The 24839-nt window shown below is 45.0% G+C and overlaps 2 protein-coding genes across 2 annotated transcripts; one reads left to right on the plus strand and one right to left on the minus strand.

Annotated features, from left to right (window-relative positions):
* Positions 1475-6252, plus strand: LOC8060319 (kelch domain-containing protein 2). The gene is made up of 9 exons (XM_002455465.2): positions 1475-1840; positions 3067-3591; positions 4159-4224; positions 4314-4480; positions 4584-4731; positions 4822-4909; positions 5016-5371; positions 5463-5567; positions 5665-6252. The coding sequence occupies exons 1-9, from the start codon at positions 1727-1729 to the stop codon at positions 5935-5937; spliced, it is 1842 nt and encodes a 613-aa protein (XP_002455510.1). The 5' UTR covers positions 1475-1726; the 3' UTR covers positions 5938-6252.
* LOC8060320 (pentatricopeptide repeat-containing protein At4g01990, mitochondrial) lies at positions 8383-13443 on the minus strand. Its single transcript, XM_002457683.2, has 2 exons — positions 13019-13443; positions 8383-10205 (listed from the first exon to the last, which is right to left on the minus strand). Exons 1-2 carry the CDS (start codon positions 13370-13372, stop codon positions 8967-8969), a joined length of 1593 nt encoding a protein of 530 aa, XP_002457728.1. The 5' UTR covers positions 13373-13443; the 3' UTR covers positions 8383-8966.

The raw sequence follows: 24839 nt of genomic DNA on the forward strand, positions 1-24839 counted from the left end.
TTCGTTTGTTTGTGGCAAATATTGTCCAATCATAGACTAACTAGAGTCAAAAGATTCGTCACACGATTTATAGGTAAACTGTGTAATTAGTTTTTTATTTTTGTCTATATTTAGTGCTGCATACATGTGCGAATGTACCGTAAAATTTGATGTGACGAAGAATCTTAAATTTTTTTTGATTTTGGTGAGAACTAAACCAAAAAATTTTCAAGATTCCTTGTCACATCGAATCTTGCAGCACATACATGGAGCACTAAATATAGACAAAAATAAAAACTAATTGCACAGTTTACCTGTAAATCGCGAGATGAATCTTTTAAGCCTAATTACTTCATAATTGGACAATGTTTGTTAAATAAAAACGAAAGTGCTATAGTCCTAAAACCAAAAGATTTTCGGAACTAAGGCCTCATTTAGTTCTAAAAAATTTTGAAAAATATTATCTAGATTTAATATTCCATGCATACGTCTAAAATTATTTCGTTTGTATTTGACAAATATTGTCTAATCACGAACTAACTAGGCTTAAAAGATTTGTTTCGTCGATTCCGACCAAACTGTGCAATTAGGTTTTATTTTTATCTAGATTTAATATTTTATGCATACGTCTAAAAATTCGATGCGACAAAAAAATCTGAAAAATTTTGCAAATTTTTTTTTGACAACTAAACAAGTCGCCGTATTTTCATAGCTGCAGTAGCATGCTGCCACTGTGCCTGGGCGTGCGAAAACCTGTACTAGTACATGGTCAGACCACATAGCGTAGCTGCCGCTGCCTTTGCATCGCGAGGTCACTCGTGTCCCCTCGCCTCCGTCCCCTCCTAGCAGCAGCAGGCAGCAGCTGTGTGTGTGCCGGTCGCCAGTATTGAGGCCTTGTTTAGTTCCAAAAATTTTGCAAAATATGAATAGTACCACTTTCGTTTGTATTTGACAAATATTATCTAATCATGTACTAACTGGACTCAAAAGATTTGTCTCGTCAATTTCAACCAAACTGTGCAATTAGTTTTTATTTTCCTCTATATTTAATACTCCATGCATACGTTTAAAAATTTGATGTGACGGGAAATCTGAAAAATTTTGCAAAATTTTTCGGGAACTAAACAAGGCCTCAGGCTTTGTTTAGTTCGTAAAAATTTTTAAGATTCCCCATCACATCGAATCTTTGGTCGTATACATGGAGCATTAAATATAGACGAAAATAAAAACTAATTGTACAGTTTATCTGTAATTTGTGAGATGAATCTTTTGAGCCTAATTACTCCATAATTGGACAATGTTTGTCAAATAAAAACGAAATGCTACGGTATCAAAAACGAAAAATTTTGCGAACTAAATGAGGCCTTTAGTTCCGAAAATCTCACCGTGCTGGTGGTAGGGCGGGCGACCCGCCGCGACTGCAGAGAACCAACCTGGGACATGAGTTGAGAGGCCCTATCTTTTCATGTCCACGTCCATCGAGCGGCCGAGCCAGCGACCGATTGATTGATGTGTGATGCCTCACTAGCTGTGGCAAATCTCATCAGCAACAGAGACGGCTGGTGTGACACCTTGTGAAAACGCTCGCTCGCCGCTCCGTCTCTCTCCCTCCTCCCTCCATTCTTTCCTTTGCCGCTTGCTGCTGTCTCCCTCCTCGTCCTCATCAGTCTCCACCACCCTGCTTCCTTCTTTCTCCTCCTCAGAGAGAGAGAAAGAGAGAGAGAAACTACAAGGAACCGAGAGAGGTATGGAGCGGCGGAGGAAGGCAATGTGGCTGTACCCCAAGGTGGTCGGCTTCAACCCGCCGGAGAGGTGGGGCCACTCCGCCTGCTTCTTCGAAGGCGTCGTCTACGTCTTCGGGGTATGTTTCCTAATCATCATTCATCAACCGCCGCGGGTTCTGTTTCACTTCATCCTCTTGATCCCTCCTTGTCTTCTCCGACCATGTTTGTTTTCGCTCTGAATTCTTCCACAAATTTCGCATCTTTCTTTAATTTGATTGATCCTTGCTATCCTAGTAGAGCTATACTTATATATCGCCTATATAATATGGAAGCTTAATGCTCAGAGATGGTAGCTGCGAACTACTAGTTCATCAAGAAGACGCATGCTCTGACCCCGCCTCTCCCGGCTGAGGGGAGGGCAGATTCTTTGTTCTTTTGGAGAAAAAGTTGTATCTTTTCTGGTGTTCGTCCTCTTGGAGCTGTGTTTTGTCCCGTTGCTCCTCCCACTGATGAGTAGCAACAAGTGAACAAGCAAAATGTTGTGCAGCTTTCACCAAAAGTGAGGTCCATGCTTGCTGTAATATTCCTCCATAATGAAAAAGTAGCAGCGGTAGCAAAGCAAAAGTACCTTCGCCTTTCGTTGAATTATTACTGTCAACAGGTCCGTTTGTTTGTCACCACCCCACCACACCTGCAATCCAGTTTGCTGCTACATTAGAATCTTGAGGCCTTACATCACAACAACTTGTTAATTTGAACTGAGATTCAGTGGTTTAGCGCCAAACGTACTGCAGCAGGACAGGACTAGGACGAAGAGCGGATGCCAAAAAAAAAAAAGAAGAGCCTTTTCGCTCTTGTTTCTCTTTCCCCTGTCCGCTTGGGTTTGGGAGGGTTGCAGTTGGAGCAGCTAGGACCACTCCGTCCCGCGTTTAAGCTTCCCCCTGATTGGTATGCGCTGCCTGCTGCTATGATGGTCAGTGGTCACGCAAAGAGAAAATGCATCCATGTTTAAATGCCAGCAAGCAACACTGACACCCGGCTCCGCCTCGCACCTCACATCTTGGATCGGTGCCTACTTACTGCACCGACCCAGACGCCGTCCTCGACGATCCGATCCATGGAGGAACGAACTCGCCAGTACACGACACATGGTTCCACTTGCACAGTGATCTTGATCAGATCGAACGAACAATCATCCATTCATTCTGCAATCTGTTTCTTTCTTTGTTCATTCATGTCGTCACTTTTCTTTCTAAGGTGGTAGCTAGCGCTAGCAGTAACTGAGTACTGGTGATTCGTCGCTGTGTCGCCGGAGTTGTACTGTCTGTAATGCGATTAACTAATTCTTGGGTGATCCCTCCAGGGATGCTGCGGCGGCCTGCACTTCAGCGACGTGCTGACGCTCAACGTGGAGACCATGGCGTGGAGCTCCCTGGCCACGACGGGGCAGCGCCCGGGCACGCGGGACAGCCACGGCGCCGCGCTGGTGGGCCACCGGATGCTCGTCTTCGGGGGCACCAACGGCGGCAAGAAGGTGAACGACCTGCACGTGCTGGACCTACGCACCAGGGAGTGGACCCGCCCGCAGTGCAAGGGCGCGCCGCCGTCGCCGCGGGAGAGCCACACCGTCACCGTCGTCGGGGGCGACCGACTCGTCGTCTTCGGCGGGAGCGGGGAAGGGGAGGGCAACTACCTCAGCGACGTGCACGTGCTGGACGTGCCCACCATGACGTGGTCCACGCCGGAGGTCAAGGCGCCGCCCGCGCCCAGGGACAGCCACAGCGCCGTGGCCGTCGGCAGCAGGCTCTTCGTCTTCGGCGGGGACTGCGGCGACCGGTACCACGGCGAGGTGGACGTGCTCGACGTCGACACCATGACGTGGTCAAGGGTAAGCGCCATGTCCTTGTCATGTAGGGTGGCCCCTCAAATTTGACAGCTCTGCCAGATGCACATGTTTCCGGACCTTAGATTGATTGCCATTATCTTTCGCTCTCCATTCCAAATGTGATGCTGACTTGCTAGGTTACATCTCTCAGTCACAGAGTAACGAGTACTCATCTGTTGATGCTGACTGCCACGATGCATGTTTAACTTAGGCAACTGTGCGTCTTTCACCTTGAAAAAAGAAGGGACATTCAGCCGGCACAAGAAATTTCTCAACCAGAGGCCTTGTTTAGATGCAAAAATTTTTTAGATTTTGACACTGTAGCATTTTCGTTTCTATTTGACAAACATTGTCTAATCATAGAGTAACTAGGCTTAAAAGATTCGTCTCGTGATTTACAGGTAAACTATGCAATTAGTTATTTTTTTATTTATATTTAATACTTCATGCATATACCGCAAGATTCGATGTGACAGGGAATCTTGTAAAGTTTTGAGTTTTTTGGGTGTATCTAAACAAGGCCAGAGTATCATCGTGTGTTGCTAACTTAACTTCAATGATTATTCGCAGTTTCCGGTTAAGGGTGCGTCGCCTGGTGTCAGAGCAGGTCATGCAGCTATGAGTGTTGGTTCTAAGGTAAGCATCATCAGCTATTTGAAATAAAAAGGAACAACTTTTGCGAGGAAATGCGTTTACTGGATCCTGAACAAAGCTCGTCTATGTAGGTCTATATTATTGGAGGAGTTGGTGACAAGCAATACTACAGCGATGTCTGGGTTCTTGATGTCACAAACCGTTCGTGGAGTCAGCTTGAAGTATGCGGGCAGCAACCGCAGGGACGGTTTTCTCATACCGCAGTAGTCATGAATACTGACATTGCAGTCTATGGAGGGTAAGTTTGCAGGGACAAATTTTTGTTCCTAGTAGATTCGAGATTATCAAAACACAAAAATTATAGTTGGCTAACAATTTTGTATACCTTGGAAATTTTAAAGATGTGGTGAAGATGAACGTCCCCTGAATGAGCTTCTCATTCTGCAATTGGGTTCTGAGCATCCAAATGGCCGTTACAACATTTCAATGTGCAAGGTTCTTAGCAACCATTGGAGCCAAGAGAAGAGGAAATTTCTCAGATCAGAAACTGTAAGTAGCTTAATTTACCTTGAGTACTGTTGATCTTAATTTGTTACACAAACACCAGTATATATGACTCATCATAAGACAACATGGCAGAAAGATGCTAGTGTGAGCAATGGAAAAATGGTTCAGAAACCTCGAGAAGCAGAAATCGAGCAAAGAAATCCATTCCTGCGTGGCCTAGGTAAGTAGTGAATGAAAATAATGAAAAGAAAAAAAACAAGATTTCTATTTTGCCGATGCTATATTTGTGACACATGTATGCATTGCTACATTGTTGGTATCTCCAGAGAATGGCCGTGCGAAACGAAGGAAAACCGGTGAAGTTCGCCCAAATGAGCCTGAATCAGAGCAAGAGGAGCACTCACTGTCTCTCTCCCAGCATTCGTCGCCGTCACAGTCAGATCAAGAGCAGAATGGAGCTCACAAACTCTCAGCCTCTCCCAACACATCGATTTCAGCCCTGCAACCATTTGTTCGTCTCAAGGCTAATGGCACTCTGAGGGCTCCTGGACCCGGAGGCATTTCTTCAAGGCCTCTGAAGACGGACCAGTTTCTCCGCACCATCGCACCACAACATCGGCAGGAAGTGCAGTTCCTTTCCTCCGATCATAAGCCTCAGCCCCGACCTCCTGGCCCACCCCTTGTATGCCATTCTTCACACACTAATTCATTCATCAGGAACAATGTGCAGGTGTTGATCATGCTTCTTAATAGCCACTGCTTTGCATCTGCAGATTGGCGCCGAGGTTCATGGGACAGTCGATGGAGCTTTCGATTCTGGATACCTCATGACCGCCGTCGTGAATGGGCAGCTCTTCAGGGGCGTTCTATTTGCTCCTGTAAGCAAACCATCCAGAAACAAAACATAGATGATAACAGGGCTCCCTCCATACTCGGTGTGTTGTTGATGTTTCTTGCCTTTGGCTCTCCTCTCAGGGGCCTGGAGTCACAGCTCCGAGACCGACGGTGCATCACCAGATCCTGACGAGCTCAGCCGTGCCTCCCCAGCAACAACGGCCACTGCTGGCGCACGCCATCCCTGTCCACACCCGGCCGGTGCCGCAGGCAACCGGCTTCGTGCTGCCGGACTGTGCCCACCACGCGAGGCAAGGGTTCCCGGCAAAGGCCGTCAAGTCGGAGCCGGAGCGAGGCAGCAGCGACCTGCACGATGTTGTGCTCACGCTGGGAGGGCCTGGAGGGGGCAAGTGAGCCCCTCAGCCTCACGGAAGGCCTCAAGAACGGTCGTGGTCCTGGCCTACTACTGCTGTTTGCCTCTTCTCTTGGATTGCTCTGTAAATTAGATGTTCTGGTTGAGGGAAAAATAAGAGTAGTAGTTTTCTGTCATCTTTCCCGGGTGATTCTAGGGTTCCTTAACCTGTGACTTTACATATATGAATATAGTGTTAGCTTCATGCAGCTAGTTTTGTTTTCAGCAGTTGGTGTGACGTGTTAGTATTTTCTGATGACACTACACGAATCGGCTTCAGCCTCTTGGAAAGGAACACTTTGCTTGAATTTCATCGATATCCGTTTGACAAGTCAAATTGAAAGTCCGGTGCACCAACTTAATCTGAAAAGACAGGAAAAGCCACGAGCAAGGTCCGATGTCTGTCACAAAGGGGAAAAAAAAACGTGTTGTCTGTTAACTGATCAGTAATCCACACCAGTTGGATCGGACATAGGCTGACACCATACATGTGCTTACGCCCCTTATACCTACTTATCTAAAAGTGACAAGAAAACCCATAGCTTTGATGTGTATCTTATATACGATAATATAGTAACACGAGGAAATTTTGTGACATCATGACATACATAAGGCTGTCTCCAATAGGAGACCTATTTGGGAACCCAAACCCAAAATAGGTTTCCAACACAATACCTATAGCCTCCAACAGAGTACCCATACAGAAGACCTATTTTAGGTATCAGAAGAGGCATAACCCAAATTGGGTATCCTCTCTCCTCGAGACCTATTTGCAAAGAGTGTTGTCTTTTAGGTCTTGTTGTTGGAGAAGACTAAAAATAGGTATAGAACCTTTTACCTGTAGCGCTACCCAAAGGACAAATGGGTCTTGTATTTTAAGTGACCATTGTTGGAGATAGTCTAAGAACACAACAAATTTACACATCTCTTGTCTAACATGGAAGAGAAATAAAGACGCCAACCCTAAAAAAGATAGGGCAATTTAAATATTTACCCTCGGTTCCTCCTCACTTACCTCTCTTATAAGTACAATTAAAGATTTGCTCCAAGTATTTCTTCAGTCCTACAGATTTGCTCATTTTAGCTATGTGGCAGTCCAATTCATTATACCAGCTTAGATCGGCTACGGAAAAAGACCGCATTGCCCCTCCCTTATGTGTATCGTGCGCGGGCGCGTTCGAGGACGAACCGCGGCGCTGGGCCGCGACACAAGGCGCAACCAAGACTGGCGAGCGCGATTGGCGGCGGCGACCTCCGGCTACGCGCGACCGGCGATGGCCATCTTCGGCCTCCCTCCACATCCGTCTGCCCCGGCTCCAGTTGCCTGCGCCCCCTTCTCTCTCCCCGTCCGCCCTCGGCTCCAGGTGCCCGGCGACAAGAAGAAGAGGCCTGGGGGATAGTGGCCGGCGACAAGAAGAAGAGGCCCGAGGGACAGTGGCTAGGAAGCTGTTCCTGTTGTCGATTTGTGGTAGAACCGTAGAACTTCTCTTCGCCCCATTTCGCATATTCTCTGGTATTGGTATTATAACTTTCCTTTTTTTAGAATTGTTTACTCCTGGATGCATGAATTATGAGAGAGGGGCAATACGGTCTTTTTCCGTAGCCAAACCAAGCTGGCATGATGAGGAGGACTGCCACATAACTAAAATGGATAAATTTATAGGACTGAAGAGATACCTAGAGCAAGTCTTTAGTTACACTTGGCCAAGTGAGAAGGAGCCATCCGTAAGAGAGGCAAATGTGCATGCCGACCACAGTAGCGACACATGTGGGAGTACTGGGGGATGGTGCAGGTGTATGAGACAGGGTAACGAGGATTACAAACATGCAAAAGCAACGAAGATTGAAGCGCATGGTGCAATTATAGAAAAGCCTTCGAGCCACAAGTTATCCAAATAACGATGGAATAAACATGCAAAAGCTATTTGAAATTCCTTTGTATACAAGTAAAACTCTTCTCCACGCCTACAAAAAAAAAAAGAGGAAGTATATCCGCTGTAATGTATGGACATATTCATTAGTGTAATAAAATATAATTATATCCACAACAGATAAAAGAACATTCAACAAAGGTCAATTTGGATACACATGAGTACATGACTAGTTACTAGTTTGGGCTAAATATTAACTCAAATTAGCTAAGGACCGCTAGCTAGGTGATTACCGACTAGTTGTACACAACTAGCTAAGGACGGCTCCTGTTTGAATGCACTGCTGTTGTCTTGGGTAGGTCACATGATTGTCGGATCCTCAATGTCGACAGCATATATTAGTCTAGTATAAACTGACAACATGCAAAATTGTTTTACGAAAACCATTCCTCATCTTTCAAAACCCCGCATAGTCGTAAGGATGTTCATGATAGTATATTTGACAACAAATGGTCACATGACAAAAGATGACACAATATAACTACTGTAAGTAGACTAACACGTTCAGCAACCGTATGCCTGTACCACCAAAAGAAAAAATCTCGATTTCAGGTTTCACCATTTTCACGGTTTGACACGACACAAGCCTAGGCACACCAGTAGACAGCTTTGGACCACCGTCCTGAAGGCAATTATTTCCAGCACGAATGGCTGCTCTGTTCACAGAGACCTATCCACACTACACTTCTCGCGAGCGTGCACAGATCACTGTCAGGACATCAACCTGATGGCACACTGACCACAAGACAGAGAAAGAGAAGCGGTTCTGTAGTAGGATTCGTGCTGTAACAGCAATTTCATTGACAAGAAGAAAAGTAGAACAAAGGAGTATCTCAAAAAAGCCTAGCTAGATAAGACCTCACGTTGCACTTGCAAGAATCTTATTGTTCCCCACTGCTTTTTGCAAGGGCACCAAAAGCTGGAAGGGCACCAGCCCAGGCATGAGCCATCCTTTACATGGAACAACGAAAGAACTGATATGTTTCCAATGCAGACACCCAAACCGTTGATCTACATTTGATTTCTGATGCTCATGGAAGGGATCAACAGAATTAACCACTCAAGCAAATTGGAATGAAGATAAGTACGTATCTGGTATCTCATCGCTCGTCGCCCAACCTCTTGAGTAGCTTCCCAATGTCGTAGCAGATCTCAATCTTATCATTCTTTATCTGTTGACGGAGTGAACAGCTTTTCTTACCGGCTGCCAAGTATGTGCGCAAGAGGGACTCATATGCTTTCCCGTCAATACACCCTAGCATCCTCAGGCAGTTGCAGAACCTCTCGGCACTGTCAGCATCCTTGTGTTCTTCAAAATACTTCTGGAACTTGTAGATCCTGTCCTGATCGAGTTTCCCTGCTTTCTTGGGGAGTTTGGTCATGTTCTCTACCCAGTTGAGTGCTGAGTTCATGTCACCCTTGCCCATGTAGTGATCAAGAAACAACTCACATGTTTTGGAGTCAAACTCCACACCTTTTTCCTTGGCCTTCTCCCTCAACGTTTCTGCTTCTTCGCTCATGCCAAGCCTCAGATGGCCACGAATCATCATATTTGTCAGTCTTACATCATAGGTTTGATAATTAGATTCCCACTCCATATAAATCTGCTTCATGCGGTCAATATCATTGAGCTTGTAAAGAGCATGAAGCATGCCGAGGTAGCTTATGTTGGTTACCGTGGAGAATTTGGCCTTTATCACATCCCATACCCTATTGATCTCGCTCAAATTGCCTAGTGAAGCATATAGGCTCATAAGGAAATCAAAAGGTTGCCTGCCATCTTCAGCACCAATAAGCCCCTCGAGTTTCTTCAGAGCAGATTCTGCTTTTTCAACCTGTCCGGCATTTACATAGATAGAAGCAAGTGTGCTATATGCAGACCACCCAAGAGACACATCTTTTTCTACCATTTCTTTAAGAAGTTCTTCAATGGCATCTATCTTGTTCGATGCTGCATAGCTGGTCATCAAAATGCAGCATGTGAGGCTATCTGGTTTAATATTCTTCACTTTCATCTCCTCAAAGAGACTATCAACCTTCCTATGCTGGTCTAACTTCATGTAAAGGGACATCAGATTATTGATGGGTAGTGTGCCGGACCAGAAGCCAAGTTCATCCATCTGGCGGTAGAGATATGTTGCTTTCTCTTCCATTTTTGCTGAGCAATAACAACTAAGAAGGGCACCATAAGTTCGATGGTTCTTGGCTGGATCAGGGAGGTTAGCAAAATAATTCTCAGCTGCCTCAAGGCCACGCACTTTATAGATGAGATCCAGACGTATTGCATGGTTAGTGATTGACATGTTCATACCCCTTGCATTGACCATCCAATCCATCACCTGCATGAAAACGATGGCACATTATAGATCAAGTAATACCAACCATAACTTAAGCATCAATAGTAGATGTACAAAGAAGAGCAATTGCATATTTGCTACTACTCTGACTCTCTAACTTGAACTGACACTCACTGTTATCGAATTATCTGATGAATCCTAGTCTCTAAGGCACCGACCAAATGATTAGTTGTCAACCAGCTCAATTACTTGAGCCTAGTCGTCCTGCATATACCACGACTGATATGATATATAGTATATAGTACAAAGCAAGCTGCAATAGTACAAAAACACCAGAACAGTAGATTCTTGAGAGATTTAATAGCTAGTAGAGCTAGAGCTGCTGCAGCAGTAGAGCAAGAGGCAAAGAGCAGCAACGGAGCTAGAAAAGGCAGGGTTGCGGATCAGAAATTAAAGTAGAGCAGATGTAGCAAGAAGATGGAGGACTGGAGGACAGAAGCTTCATCTTCAGGAAGGAAGAAGGGACCCAGTGGAAGAATCTGGTGGCGCTTGGCTGCTGCAGTGGTTGAGGGATGGGAACCTGTGGTGCTTGAGGAAGGGTGCTTGGCAGGAGCTGGTGGTGGCTTGAGGAAGGGATCCGGCGCAGGCAGCAAGGAAAGCGGACAGAGGCAACTGTGTGACAGCCAATGTTACAAAAGCCGTTAAGCGTTCTCTAGGCGGTTAAAGCCTAGGAGCACCTAAGCGAACCTAGTTGTTTGTATTATTCTATATACACACATATATGTTTAAAAAAGAAAAGAAAAATAGGAAATGAGTGGACCTCATTAAAGATAAAGGCCCATCAGACAGCCCAAAGCCCAAGTCTGAACTACTCCCACCCACCAAGACCCATCCCTATGTATTCTCCTTGCTCTGCTCGGCCTCTCCCACGTATCAGCCACCGCCGCCTGTTCCTCTCCCTCTCCTGCATCTCTCTCTCTCCATGCTGCCATCGCCGGTTCCTCTCCCTCCTACATCTCTCTCTCTCTCTCAGGCCATGCTCACCATCGCTGGTTCCTGTCCCTCTCCCTCATATCTCAGTCTGTGCCCGTCGCCGCCGCCCGACGCTCCTTCTCGCTCACCGGTGACCTCTGCCTGACGCCCCTTTCTCCTCCACTGCCACCAATGTTAGCGTCGCCTACAAGAGTGGATCTGAACGCATCTGTCGCCGCGGGGCTGGCACAGCCTATGGTACCGCCTACCCCCATAGGCAAGGCGATACCCTTCCACCCAGCACAGAGACGCGCCTAGGCAAGCACGAAAGAGTGCCTTTTTGAACGCTGGAGACAGCACGAGCTCGGGGAGACAAGAGCACTCCCGTCTGGCGTCTCCTCCCCGGACAGTGGAAGTCTGGAAGACTGGAGCCCATGTATAGGCCTAACACTAATGGGCCAATTTGGCAGCCCAAAAGCCCTCGCAGCCCACATGCACAGGCCCACCCAACACCGGTTATGCAACAATTAATCAGACAACTCAAAAGCTACTTGACCAAATCAGGTAAGTGGAACTAACAGGAGGCAGGGGACCGACCAGGCTGATTAATCATGATTTCGAGGGAATGCCACTTGAGGAGGACACACAGCCCCTAGCTGACCAGGTCATGTTCGGGGTTGCTGTTGTATCCAGAGGACCTGCATATGTATTGTTCAATGAAATGTCTCCCAAGGAAATGGCCACAACACATTTATATCAGGCTGCCTTCATGCCACCGATGATGTCTGATGGTGACGACCCCTAAGGTGTTGGCTGAAATTTCTGGATACGTTGTGTGGGATGAAATACCAGCTGACATTGGCACACAGCACGTTTTACTGCAGCAATTAACTCAAAGTGAAGATTAATTTGATGAAGAGAGGAAAGTACTGAACCAGCCATCAACGACTTGCTCACTCATGCCAATGACCATTTTTATATGTTGGCTATTGGTGTGGATTCTATGCATGATATGTTGCCGGGCGTCCATGAATATCAGGAGCAAGTGGAGTCTAAAACTGCAGCCATGATGAGCAGAAAATGCGCCAATCTGGACAAGCAGAAAATGAGTGGACCGAACAAGTGCAAGAAATTGCATTGTCTTGGCAATAGTGAGGTGTTAGCTCAAATGTATAGCAGAGTTGTGCGGGATTCCAAGATGCAATCTGACATGGACAGATATGAAGGTCGGTTACAACTTACAACGGCTAGCCTTTGGTGTGGATATCAAGAAGGCAATGTGCATAGTCGAGATCAATGCCCATGTATGGGCCCAGTTATCATGGGCTTTGGACCTTGTGGTTTTTAGCTGGCAGAACCGAGCGGTAGCTATATAGGAGAGAAGCTGGAGACAGAGAGGGCAACAAGAAAGAATTGAGAAGCAGAAGAGAGAAAGGGAGCCGGACTCCCTCCTCACATTATCAGGATCATCTGCTTATCTGTGATTTGCTGACGTCCATGTTTCGATCTCACTATGGGCAACGCGGGTGGTGACAATGCAGCAATTGCACCAACACCGCCTCCCGTCAATTGCCTAATTATCTTGCCAGCCACGCTGCCTCCCATCAATTGCCTATTTATCTTGCCAGCCAGCGCGCCACTGCCGTCCATCACAGAACCTACTGGCCCTCGGAAGCGAAGATAAACAGGGCTGGCAAACCCCAAGCCATGATTCCACCACCGCCATCATTGATCTGCAGTAACCACCGCCGGAGAGGAAAGGGTCCCTAACTAACGGCAAGTCTTCCTAAACCACAAATTGCCTAACCCTAGCTAACCAGAACTCGAATCGAATGGGCGCGCTTGGTTGGTACTTGGAAGGCAAGGCGGAGCCAGGCGTATACCTCGAGGGCGTGGGCGTGGCGCTTGTACTTGCGGAGCTCCTTGACATGCTTGACGAGTTCCTCGCTTCGCGGCGCGCCGCCCTCCCGCACCCACTTGTTCAGCACCCGCGACACACTCCCCTCCCCGGCTATTCCAAGCGCCGACAGACGACGGTAGAGGAGCTTCGGGTCCTTCTTCGCCGGTTTCGCGGCGGCGGCAGAGGCACTGGGAGTGGCGGCAGCGGTGGGCGCAGCGACACCGGAGGCGGCGGCAGGGGCGGTGGGCGCAGTTGTCTCCGCCGCTGCTTCGGTAACCGTAGAGAGCAGGCGGCGGAGTAGGAGGCGGGCGCCGGCGGAATGGGCCGGCGGCGCCATGGTTTAGGGTTTTGGGGTTTGATTGCTGGAGAGAAAGAGAGGGGACAAATCAGGGGTGTTGCGGGTACGGGATGCAAAATTTCACCGCTTCGATCGAATTCCAGCGAGGGCCCATTTCTCCCTGCTGGTAGACCTAGATTTTGCCGCGGTCTTGGGCCACGACCTGCGCCGACGAGCTCATTCAACAGGTCTGAGCGGGCCAAACCAACAGCAGCGGGAGCAGGGAGAAACAGGCCTGACTGCTCACCCTCCAGTCCATTCCTCCAAGGCCGAGCCCAGCGCAACGCAACCTAACCCAAGACTGGAATGGAGTATGACCTACTCAGTTTCCCTAAATAACAGCACAATCTTAGGCGCTAAACAAATGTCGACTACTATATCAAACTAGTATCTTGCCCGTGCTAATAATATGATAATATTAAAAAAAAGTTATAAAACAAAAACAAATTTTATAAAAGATAAAGCGATGTCTATAAATTTTCACATATTTACACGTTGAGATGGAAACACATTTGTTCGAGTTATGTCAAATTTCTAACTGCTTGTTCCTCGCCCTCCTCTCTAGAAATAATGGAAGGCTAAAAGAAACTCTAAATCATTGACATTATATTCAAAACATCTAAAAAAGGTTGAAAGAAACACTGAATGAATGATAGGCATCCATGAACGATCAGCAACTAAAGCATAAATTGTGGTGTGAAAAAATGTATATACTCCGAATTCTTAGCGAGCAAATGCCTAACTCAAACTAGGGGCGGATCTATAGTAGTAGCATAAGAGTATAGCTGCCCCCCTCCTTTTTTTTAAAAAAAACATCTAGTATATATACCCTTTAATAACATGTACATACATAATACATTGATATATATAATTGCTAGTGTGCTCAGCTCATATAATAACCTCGATACTCTACATTCACAACTATTTTATCACCATTTAGTAATCTAATTATATTTCAACTATGTTGATAAACTATATCGTTTTCATCTGTACTCCTATGATTAAAATCCTAAATCCACCGCTGACATTGACACAATCTATTACGCTTGGGGTGTCGTACGTTCTCTTGATCGTTATTAGGCATGGCATGCAGCCGCCGTTACGTGACTGATGCTCTGCCGGCCGTCCGCCACCCACTTGGCCACTTGTCGATTTTATTATCTCTCCCCTACCAGAACGTGCCGTGCCTTTTCTGATTCGCGCTGTCCTTTCCATATCCTTCCGTTGCCATCCATCACCAAATATTGTATTGGCCTTTCTACTTTAGGCAAGATCTAGAGCGATTTCTGCCAAGTAAGTCTGACACTAATGATAGTATCCGCTGAACCAAAACCACACCACTCGTCGTCACACACCTTTTTGGCGCCTTAAACAAATCTCATCCCCACTAATCATTTGACCAAGCAGTACGTTTGGATTGTGGACGCAGAGATCGCAACATCCTGTGGCGGAAAGGGACATTCTAAGGACACGTACGCCCCCCAAGTTACCATTGCTGTTAACCTCGGTCTTGTGTTTTGACCATTACTTTTAACCAGTGCACGGTCATCAAGTTGATCTATTTTTTTCTTGCATGAAACCATCAAAGTGCCCTCATAAATGTTTTATAGGAGGACGCTCACATAAGTCTCTTTGGATCCCATGATTTTTGAAACTAATATCTAGAAAATGCTTCTCATTTTATTATTAGATTATTTTTTTCAGTTCAATTACCACACTAGAATCACTTCAAAATCAATTCTCACCTCTCCGCTCTACTCCCACGAATCACTCTATCACTATCAAAGAATTAAGTGAAGCTAAAAAATCAGGAAGGAGAGCTTTGCCAACTGGTCCTTAATATAACTTCCTAATTATTTTTTAGAAAAAAACATTAATAGTTACTCCCTCCATACTTATAAAGAAAGTCGTTTTGGATAAAGTTTGGATCAAACGTTGAGAATATAAATCATGAGTAACTTTTAAGTTCTTGAGTTTGAAAATGTGAAAACCATATAAATAGATTTATCTTGAAAAATACTTTCATAAAAATAATACATATACCATTTCTTTTGATAAATATTTTTATATAAAAACAAAGAGTCAAAGTTAGGCTTTAGAGACTATGTCAATATCCTAAATAACTTTCTTTATATATATGGAGGGAGTATGTATCTAGACTTGGCAAAAAACAAACGCTTGGTAAATGTCACACCCATATTTTAAGAACAAAATAGGATGCATAAAAGACTCATATGTGCCCCAGAAAACAGTCGCACACATAAGTAGACAAATCTCAAATGTACCATTGCAGTGTTTATTACATAGCGGAATATAAAATATCACATAGTCTCATACAAAGATGATAACATAAAGTAAACAACGCTCTCGACGGAAGCTCCACACAGGGACAACATTGACTGGGTGACTCCAAACCTAGTACTCATAACGGTAATCCTCATTCCAGTCATCTTCATTATCATATCCTGAGGTGTTGGAAAATTGCAAGAGTGAGCACATATCGTACTCAACAAGTATAACCAGGGTTCATGAGGCTCAAATAGCTGACACTGGTTTGACTGCATTTAGCTTTTAATAGTGGATAGCATGTTCATAATTAATGAGCAATTGTCAAGGTAGCATAACTAATCCATTAATCACATGATCAAGTGTAAGCATAATTAATTCTTAGCACAAACGATAATCAAATGAACATAACAACTTAATAAGCTCATCGTCGTCGCAGCAAGAACCTCCAAGGCTGCTCATAACCGTGAGCACGGCTAGTATACTAGTTTTAACACTCTGCAGAGGTTGTACATCTTTACGCACGAGTCATGATTTACCCTTTCGCCCGAGGTAGCTAATCTCTTAACCCCCATCCAGGGAGGTCGGCAGGGATCACTATGAAGCCTTTCAAAAGTTTGTCTAACATGTTAGGGCCGCAAGGTTTCCTTTGCGCGCAGATATAGATACCCCCCTTCCGAATGGCACAATGACACGCAGCCTATACACATAGGGACAGGGGCTCGCACTATACCCAAAACGGTTCAGCCCCTCCGCCCTTTCGGATAACCTCTAACAAGCTAGAAAAGGGCTTCATACTGAGCTAAAGCCAGAGCCATTATAGCCCTCATGGTTGCACTGTTGTCCCGGTGATCACTTCCAGACAAGATCTCATATAGTTATTTGTCATCTTTTAACGTTCATTGCATAGCTATTAATCATCTTACAAGATCATGGATTATATCAAGCACTAGCACATCTACACCAAATGCATATCAAGTAGGTAACAAGGAATCCAGGTAACAATCATCTATGATTTTGCTAAGGTCATCAAGGTGATAGCATGCATATGATATATATGTAGTTATAAGTGACTAGGTAACAAAGATGATCCCAGGTTATACTTGCCTTGATCAAAGCTCTCCGAACCTGCTGGTCCTCAAAGGCTTGGTCTTGATCACCAACGTACGGCTCACCGTCTATTCCCAAACATCAATCAACAACACGCAATCCAATAGAGACAATCATACACAAAGCAAACAAGATATAATTAGAACATTACACCAAACAGTGGTAAAACAAATATAAAAGTTGATGAAAATATTCTACGCAGCGCTACGATCATACAGATGTAAAGTTCACGAAAATCGGAATTAGAACGAAGAAGTTATGCATTTTCTAAGATTTCCTATAGAGAAATAATTAATTAAATGTTACTACAGAATTAAAAAGTTTCAAAACAGTAAACTAATACTTCTAACATGTAGAGCTCATTGAAACGAATCTAACGAAATTTGGATGGACAAAAACGGAGTTAAAATGAGCATTTTATGGCCTAAACAAACTCAATGGCATTTTTGTAAATTCTGGAAAGCGCCTTTTCACCTAAACCGAACCAGAATACGTTTTTTTGAAAATGAAAGCGTAAATCAGAAAATACGCAAAGGGACCGCGGGTTGGTTTCTTAGATCCTGGGGGTCTCTTTAGCAAAAGCTACCCCGAAGGGGTATCTTCTAATCCTATCCTTTCATCCTCGATCGGACGGTCCACATTCGCTAGGGGAAAGCCAGCGGCGGCCGGCCGCCGGAGATCAGGCGCGGCGCGGCGGCGCCATGGACAGGCTCCCTGGAGCTCACCGTCCCTTGGATTCCGAGCACGAAAATAGGAAACAAAACCACTAGGCGGTGGAAAAACTCACCACGAACTCACCTAAACGCCTTGCTCGCACCGAGAGAGGACAGGGGAGGCTCACGGCGACAGAGAGTGCCCCCAAACTCGGCGAGATCCGACGGCGGCACTGCGGACTCGTTTAGGGCCCTAGCTTGCAGTAGATGCAAAACGAAACCTAGGTGGCGCACTTGGGTTTTATAAAGGCGTTCAACGCGCGCGCGAGGGCAACAAATCCTATCTAAAACGGGGAAGATTTGCTCGGATCGCGTGGGGATGTCCTGCTCGAACACGGCTTGAGGTAGGGGATGAATCGGCTGACATGTGGGCCCGGAGATCAGTGAGACAAGGAGGAAAGGAGGGGAGGCGCGCGCTGGGCTGGTCTGGTGGGCCGGAGAAAAACAGGCCGCGGGAGATGGATGCGGGTGGGAGCGTGGGCCACGGCCTGGTTCCAGGGAGGCTTTCTCCCCCCGTTTTTTTTCTTTTCTTTTTATTTTCTTTTTCAAAGAGAATTTTGAACATAAAGAAATGAGATAAAAACAGAAACAACAACAACACAAGAATAAATGCTATTCTCAGCATGAATGCAAAAGCATGTTGCTACCCTTATGATGAATTTTATTCTCCACAAAATAATTTATTTGCTAAATTCAATGCCCATAAAAATACTTAAATAAATCCAATTAAATCCTATTAATTGAAATTCAAATTTTGGGTGTTACAAACTCTACCCCCTTAATAGAATCTCGCCCTAGAGATTGAGGAGAACTTACTCAAACAAATATGAATATGATTTTCTCAGATCATCCTCTCTTTTCCAAGTTGCTTCCGCTTGTGAATATCGATTCCATTGCACTTTGCACATTCTAATAACCCGACTTCTGGTGACTCTCTCAGCTGTCTCCAATATTCTGACCGGATACTCTTCATAAGTGAGATCACCTTTAACAGAAAGCTCTTCCAATGGTATTTGCTCCTCAGATACACGCAAACACTTCTTAAGTTGTGACACATGGAACACATCATGCACACCAGATAAACTTTCAGGCAACTCTAACTGATACGCTACTTCTCCACACCTTTGCAAAACTTTAAACGGACCAACATACCTTAGAGCTAGCTTTTCTTTCATATTAAACCTCTTCACACTCCGCATAGGTGACACTTTCAGATAGACATAATCACCTTCCTCGAAAGCTAGTTCTCTCCTACGTGTATCTGCATAACTTTTCTGACGAGACTGAGCAACTCTCAGATTATCCCGGATAGCCCGCACTTGTTGCTCTGCATGTCTAAGCACATCCGTACCAAACACCTGAGTCTCCCCAGTTTGATTCCAAAACAAAGGTGTTCTACACCTACGACCATATAATGCTTCAAACGGTGCCATTTTAAGACTTTGCTGATAACTGTTGTTGTAAGAAAACTCTGCATATGGCAAACTCTTATCCCAACTGGTTCCATACTGCAAAGCACAAGCTCTCAACATATCTTCTAGTATCTGATTGATCCGCTCAGTCTGTCCATCTGTCCGTGGATGATATGCTGTACTAAAATTCAACTTCGTCCCCAAGGAATCATGCACTGCTTTCCAAAAAGTAGAGGTAAACTGAGTGCCTCTATCAGATACAATCTTCTTAGGCACTCCATGCAAACAAACTATCCGCTCCATATACAACTCTGCTAGTCGAGCTCCTAAATTAGTGGTTTTGACTGGCAAGAAGTGAGCAACTTTAGTCAATCGATCCACTATTACCCATATTGAATCATATCCTCTCTGTGTACGAGGTAAACCCACTATGAAGTCCATGCCTACTTCTTCCCACTTCCATTCAGGAATCTTCATTGGTTGCAACAGTCTAGCTGGCCTCTGATGTTCAGCTTTCACTCGCTGACAAGTATCACACAAAGCAACATACTCAGCTACATCTCTCTTTAAACCATACCACCAGTACTTCTGTTTCAGATCTAGATGCATCTTAGTGCTACCAGGATGAATGAAATATGTTGATTCATGAGCCTCTCTTAGAATCATATCACGGATAGGCTTCACTTTAGGAACACATATCCTTTTTCCAAACCACAATACACCATTGTCATCTATTCTGAATCCTGGTGCTTTGCCTAGTACCACATTCTGTGCTATCTCCTTCAGTTTCTCATCTTCCAACTGTCCTTTCAATATCTCTTCCTCTAGAGTAGGAGTGACCTCAATTTCCATAGCATTCACTACAATCCCCAAGTTTAAATATGCAAATTCAGCACACAGCTCCTCAGATTCAGGTGTCGCCCGAAGCTCATTAGCATATTTCTTTCTGCTAAGTGCATCAGCTACGACGTTCGCCTTTCCAGGATGGTAATGCACTTCCAAATCATAATCCTTTATCAGTTCCAACCATCTTCGTTGCCTCAAATTCAAATCTGTCTAGGTGAAGATATACTTCAAACTCTTATGATCAGTGTATATGTCACTCTTATGCCCAATCAAATAGTGTCTCCAAATCTTCAATGCATGAACCACAGCTGCTAACTCTAGATCATGAGTAGGATAATTCAGTTCATGTTTCCTCAACTGTCTAGATGCATAAGCAACAACTCTACCTTCTTGCATAAGGACACAACCCAAACCCAGACGAGAAGCATCACAATAGATAGAAAAACTCTTACTCAGATCTGGCAATACCAACACAGGTGCAGTAGTCAATCTCTTCTTAAACTCCTCAAAACTAGCTTGACACTTATCAGACCATACAAACTTAGCATTCTTCTCCAACAGAGCAGTCATAGGCTTTGCAAGTTTTGAGAACCCTTCAATGAATCTACGGTAATAACCAGCTAAACCAAGAAAACTGCGAATTTCACTTACATCTATAGGCGGTTTCCAATTCAGCACATCTTTCACCTTACTAGGATCCACTGCAATACCACCATTAGAAACAACATGACCAAGACAAGAAACTTCTTCCAACCTAAACTCACATTTACTACGCTTAGCATACAGCTTATGTTCTCTAAGTTTCTGTAAGACCAATCTCAGATGTTCAGCATGTTCTTCCTTGGTTTTAGAGAATACCAGAATATCAACAATAAAGACCACCACAAACTTATCAAGATACTCCATAAATACTTTATTCATCATGCACATAAAGTAAGCTGGTGCATTGGTCAAACCAAAAGACATAACTGTATACTCATACAACCCATACCTCGTTGTGAAAGCTGTCTTTGGTATATCTGATTTCCGAATCTTCAATTGATGATAACCAGAACGCAAATCAATCTTAGAGAACACACAAGCACCTCTTAGCTGATCAAATAAGTCATCAATCCTAGGCAAGGGATATTTATTCTTGATAGTGACCTCATTAAGTGATCGATAATCAACACACATCCTCTGACTACCATCCTTCTTATCAACAAAGAGAATTGGTGCACCCCATGGTGAAGAACTAGGACGAATGAACCCTTTATCTTGCAATTCCTTAATTTGTTTCTTAAGTTCTTCTAGTTCATTAACCCCCATTCTATATGGTCTTTTAGCTATGGGTGCAGTACTAGGTAGTAATTCAATAATAAATTCAATGTCTCGGTCAGGTGACATACCTGGCAATTCATCAGGAAAGACATCTGGAAACTCATCTGAAAGCCCAAGTTTGGTTTTGGTAATTAATGACGCCAAGTTGCTAATGCCTTGTGTTTAAGTGATTTGAGTTAGGCATAGCAACACATGTGATGAAGATGCATGGTGGCATGGAAAGGTGGCCACATGACTACAAAGAGATGAAGCTTGATGTGGAGATCATGATGATAGACAAGGAGCAATGTTATCAAGGCAAAGGTATAAACATAGGGTTTTACTTTTGCCGGTCTAAGATGAGTAGAGAAGTGATTGACCGGGTTTAGGATAGATAGCCGACTATCAAGAGGGGAAATCACGGTCATCTCTCGAATCAAGTGCTACTAGGTCCATATCTTAAGCATATGCATTAGGATCTAGTAAAGTGCTATCTTAACTCCTTTGGTGAAAATGTTTGTGAAAAGCTAACAAACATGCACTTTGGTGGTGGACACTTGTTGGTGTTAGCACTTTTACAAAGGAGGTGGAGTCCCTAGGGTTGAGAGGGGTGTGGGTTCCTGCGCTTTTGAGAAAAATAAGTGTATATTTTCTATTGCGCCGGTGGGAAATTTGGAGAAGTCGCGGGAGTGTTTTCTCACTAAGAAACACTCACCGAACGCTGAGTGCGGAGGCACCGGACGCTGGCCTCAGAGTCCGGTGTGCTTGACCCTGCTAGGGTTGAGCACCGGACGCACTCTGAGAGCGTCCGGTGGTTAGCGCCCGGTGTGCGGGTGTTTTGCGACCCTCTCTACGCATGGGTCCGGTGAGCACCGGACGCTACCGGTGCTTAGCGTCTGGTGACCCGCAGGTTTGCGGAACTCTCTGCGCATGAGTCCGGTGTGCACCGGACGCGTCCGGTGTGGACCTGCAGAGCGTATGGTGATCCGCAGGTGACCGTTAGAATCTGACACGCGAGATTCAGGACGGACTGTGGCCAACTCCAGTGCACCGGACGCAGGGAGTCGAGCGTCCGGTGCTCACTTAGTAGTGTCCGGTGCCCCCGTTTTTAGCCCAGTGAAAACAGCCAACGACTAGTTTCTTTGAGGGGCTTATAAATAGAAGGTGGCCGGCATTGGGAGGTTATCTCTTGCACATTTGATTACTTGAGACATACATTGAGCTAGAGAACACTCCTTCCACTCATCTCCTTGCTTGATTGCTCATCCTAGTGAGATTGAGTGAGATTCAAGTGCATTGCTTTGAGAGTTGCATTTAGTGGCACTTGATTCTCGAGTTTGCTGCGGATTTCTTGTTACTCTTGGGTGTTTCCCGACGCCCTAGACGGCTTGGAGCAGCGGTGGTGTTGAGCTCGTGATTGGAGATTGTTTCGAGCCTCACCAAGTGATTTGTGAGGGGTTCTTGAGCCTTCCCCGTGGGAGATCACAATTGGCTACTCTAGTGGATTGCTCGTGGCTTGGAGGATCCCCATCTTGTGAGTGGATGTGCGGAACCCGCTGAGGGTTTGGCTTTGGATTGCCAATTAGCTCGTGATCCATCAAGTGGGTGTATCGCCACAGCGAGGAGTAGCTTGCCGAGAAGCAAGTGAACCTCGGTAAAAAATATTGTGTCATCTCTTGCCGAGGTCTCTCTTGTGACTGTGTACGTGATTGATTGGATATATCTCATCTCTACAACGTCGGTATAACAATCACTCTCCTCTCTTTACATACTTGCCTACCTTGTTAGTTTAGCTTGTGTAGCTTAGTTCTTATTAGTATAGAGTTGTTGTGTTTTAGTGTGTAGCCTTCTTGCTAGACTTGTTTAGGTGGCTTGCAATAGCTTAGTTGTGCTAGTGCTAGAATAGCTTCGCCACTTATTTTACTAACTCACTTGTTTAGTAAAGTTTGTAGAATTTTAAATAGGCTATTCACCCCCCTCTAGCCATTTGGACCTTTCATCATCCACTACCAGATTCTAAGGATCAACATCATCATTTAGTTGGTTCACTTTAGCTGTGAGTGGTGCTTGCACTGCTACATCAACACTTATTCGTTCTCCCTTTGGTGTTGTCAGAGCCACTACTCTCTCCTTGCACTTAATATCTGTGTCATATTGCTTCATCCAATCCAAACCCAAGATCACATCTATGCCTGAAGTTCTCATAACCTTGGGACTGATAGGAAAATCTACCCCCTTAAAGAAAGACTTGCTGAGGGGCAACATAAAGAAACTGGTATAGTCCCACCCGGTGAATTTACTAGGATAGGGGTTTTCATTGCAACTAGTGGAAAGCTATGAACTCTAACAAATGCTTGTGATATGAATGTATGCGAAGCTCCAGAATCAAATAAAACTGTAGCAGGGACAGAGTTGATGCTGAACGTACCCATCATAATCTCTGGTCCCTCCTGAACTGTCTCCGTAGCCACAATATTCACTGTTGCCGCATAAGCAGTAGACTTCTGGTTGCTGTTCGGCTTGTTGAGCTTCTCCGGGCAATCATATGACATGTGTCCCTCTTTCCCACAATGGAAACACCTTGTAGGAGTGTTAGAAGCACTTCTTTTCATGGAGGTGGCATTTGAGTTCCCTGAGCGAGGTGTTTGCTGACCATGCTACTGTTGATTATGGTTACGTTGCTAGAATGGAGGACGTTGGTTCCCACTCTGTGATTGATTCTGGAAACGCTGAGGTTGCTGGTTGCGGTTCCACTGACTAACTGGTCCCTGGAACCTCTGCTGATAGCCTTGATGAGAACTGAAATGCTGACGGTTGTTGCTCCCAGAACATTGTGCCAGCATCCTTCTCTTCTTATCCTGACCCTTACGCATATTATCTAGCACGATAACACGATTCACCAGGGCTTGAAAGGTAGGATAAGTGTTTCCTGCCAGCGGTAACCTGAGCTCGCAGTAAAGACCTTTTCTGAACAGACGCTGCTTATCAGCATCTTCCCTAACATCGTTCGGAGCATAGCGAGCCAACTGTTCAAATGTGTCATGATATTCTGCCACAGTCATGGAGCCCATCCTGAGAGATCTGAATTCTTCTTGTTTGAGCTCCATCATTCCTTCATTTATATGTCGAGCTCTGAAGTCTCTACAAAATTCCAGCCATGTGATAGGAGGAGCATTGTTGGGACGAGCAGCTTGATATGACTCCCACCATGTCTGAGCTGCCCCTGAAGCTGTCCAGAAGCATACAACACCTTCTCCAAGTCATTGCACTGTGCTATGTCAATTGCCTCTCTACAGCACGTAACCAATCATCTGCCTCCATGGGATCAGCTGAGTGTGTAAATACCGGAGGTCTTCCCTTCATAAACTCCCCACGCTTATCTCTCACATGAACAGGTGGTGGTGTTGGTGGAGGTTGCTGCTGTAGGTGCTGCATGAAAACGTGCATCATCTCCTTTTGGGTTTGCATGAGTTCCTCCACAGTAATTGGGGCATTGCCACCATTGCCACTGCCACGGCCTCTGCCTCTGCCTCTTTCCCTTGCTGCCATCTGCATTCCAAGATATATAAACACATCTTAGTAATGTCCAACATGACAATTACAATAGTTAACGGAATCTAAAATTTTCTGGGTAACATCCAACATCAGCAGATTAGAAAATCAGTCATATCTCAAGTTCCAGAATTCAAAAGGATACATGCTGTACACCGTTGGAAAGATAAAGAAATTTTCTACAACTTTCATTTAGATCATATTAACAGATTCCAAAGTTAGGTTAATCAAAAACTGGGTACAACCAAA

The sequence above is a fragment of the Sorghum bicolor genome, chromosome 3 (assembly GCF_000003195.3).
Source record: "Sorghum bicolor cultivar BTx623 chromosome 3, Sorghum_bicolor_NCBIv3, whole genome shotgun sequence".
Lineage (NCBI taxonomy): Eukaryota > Viridiplantae > Streptophyta > Magnoliopsida > Poales > Poaceae > Sorghum > Sorghum bicolor.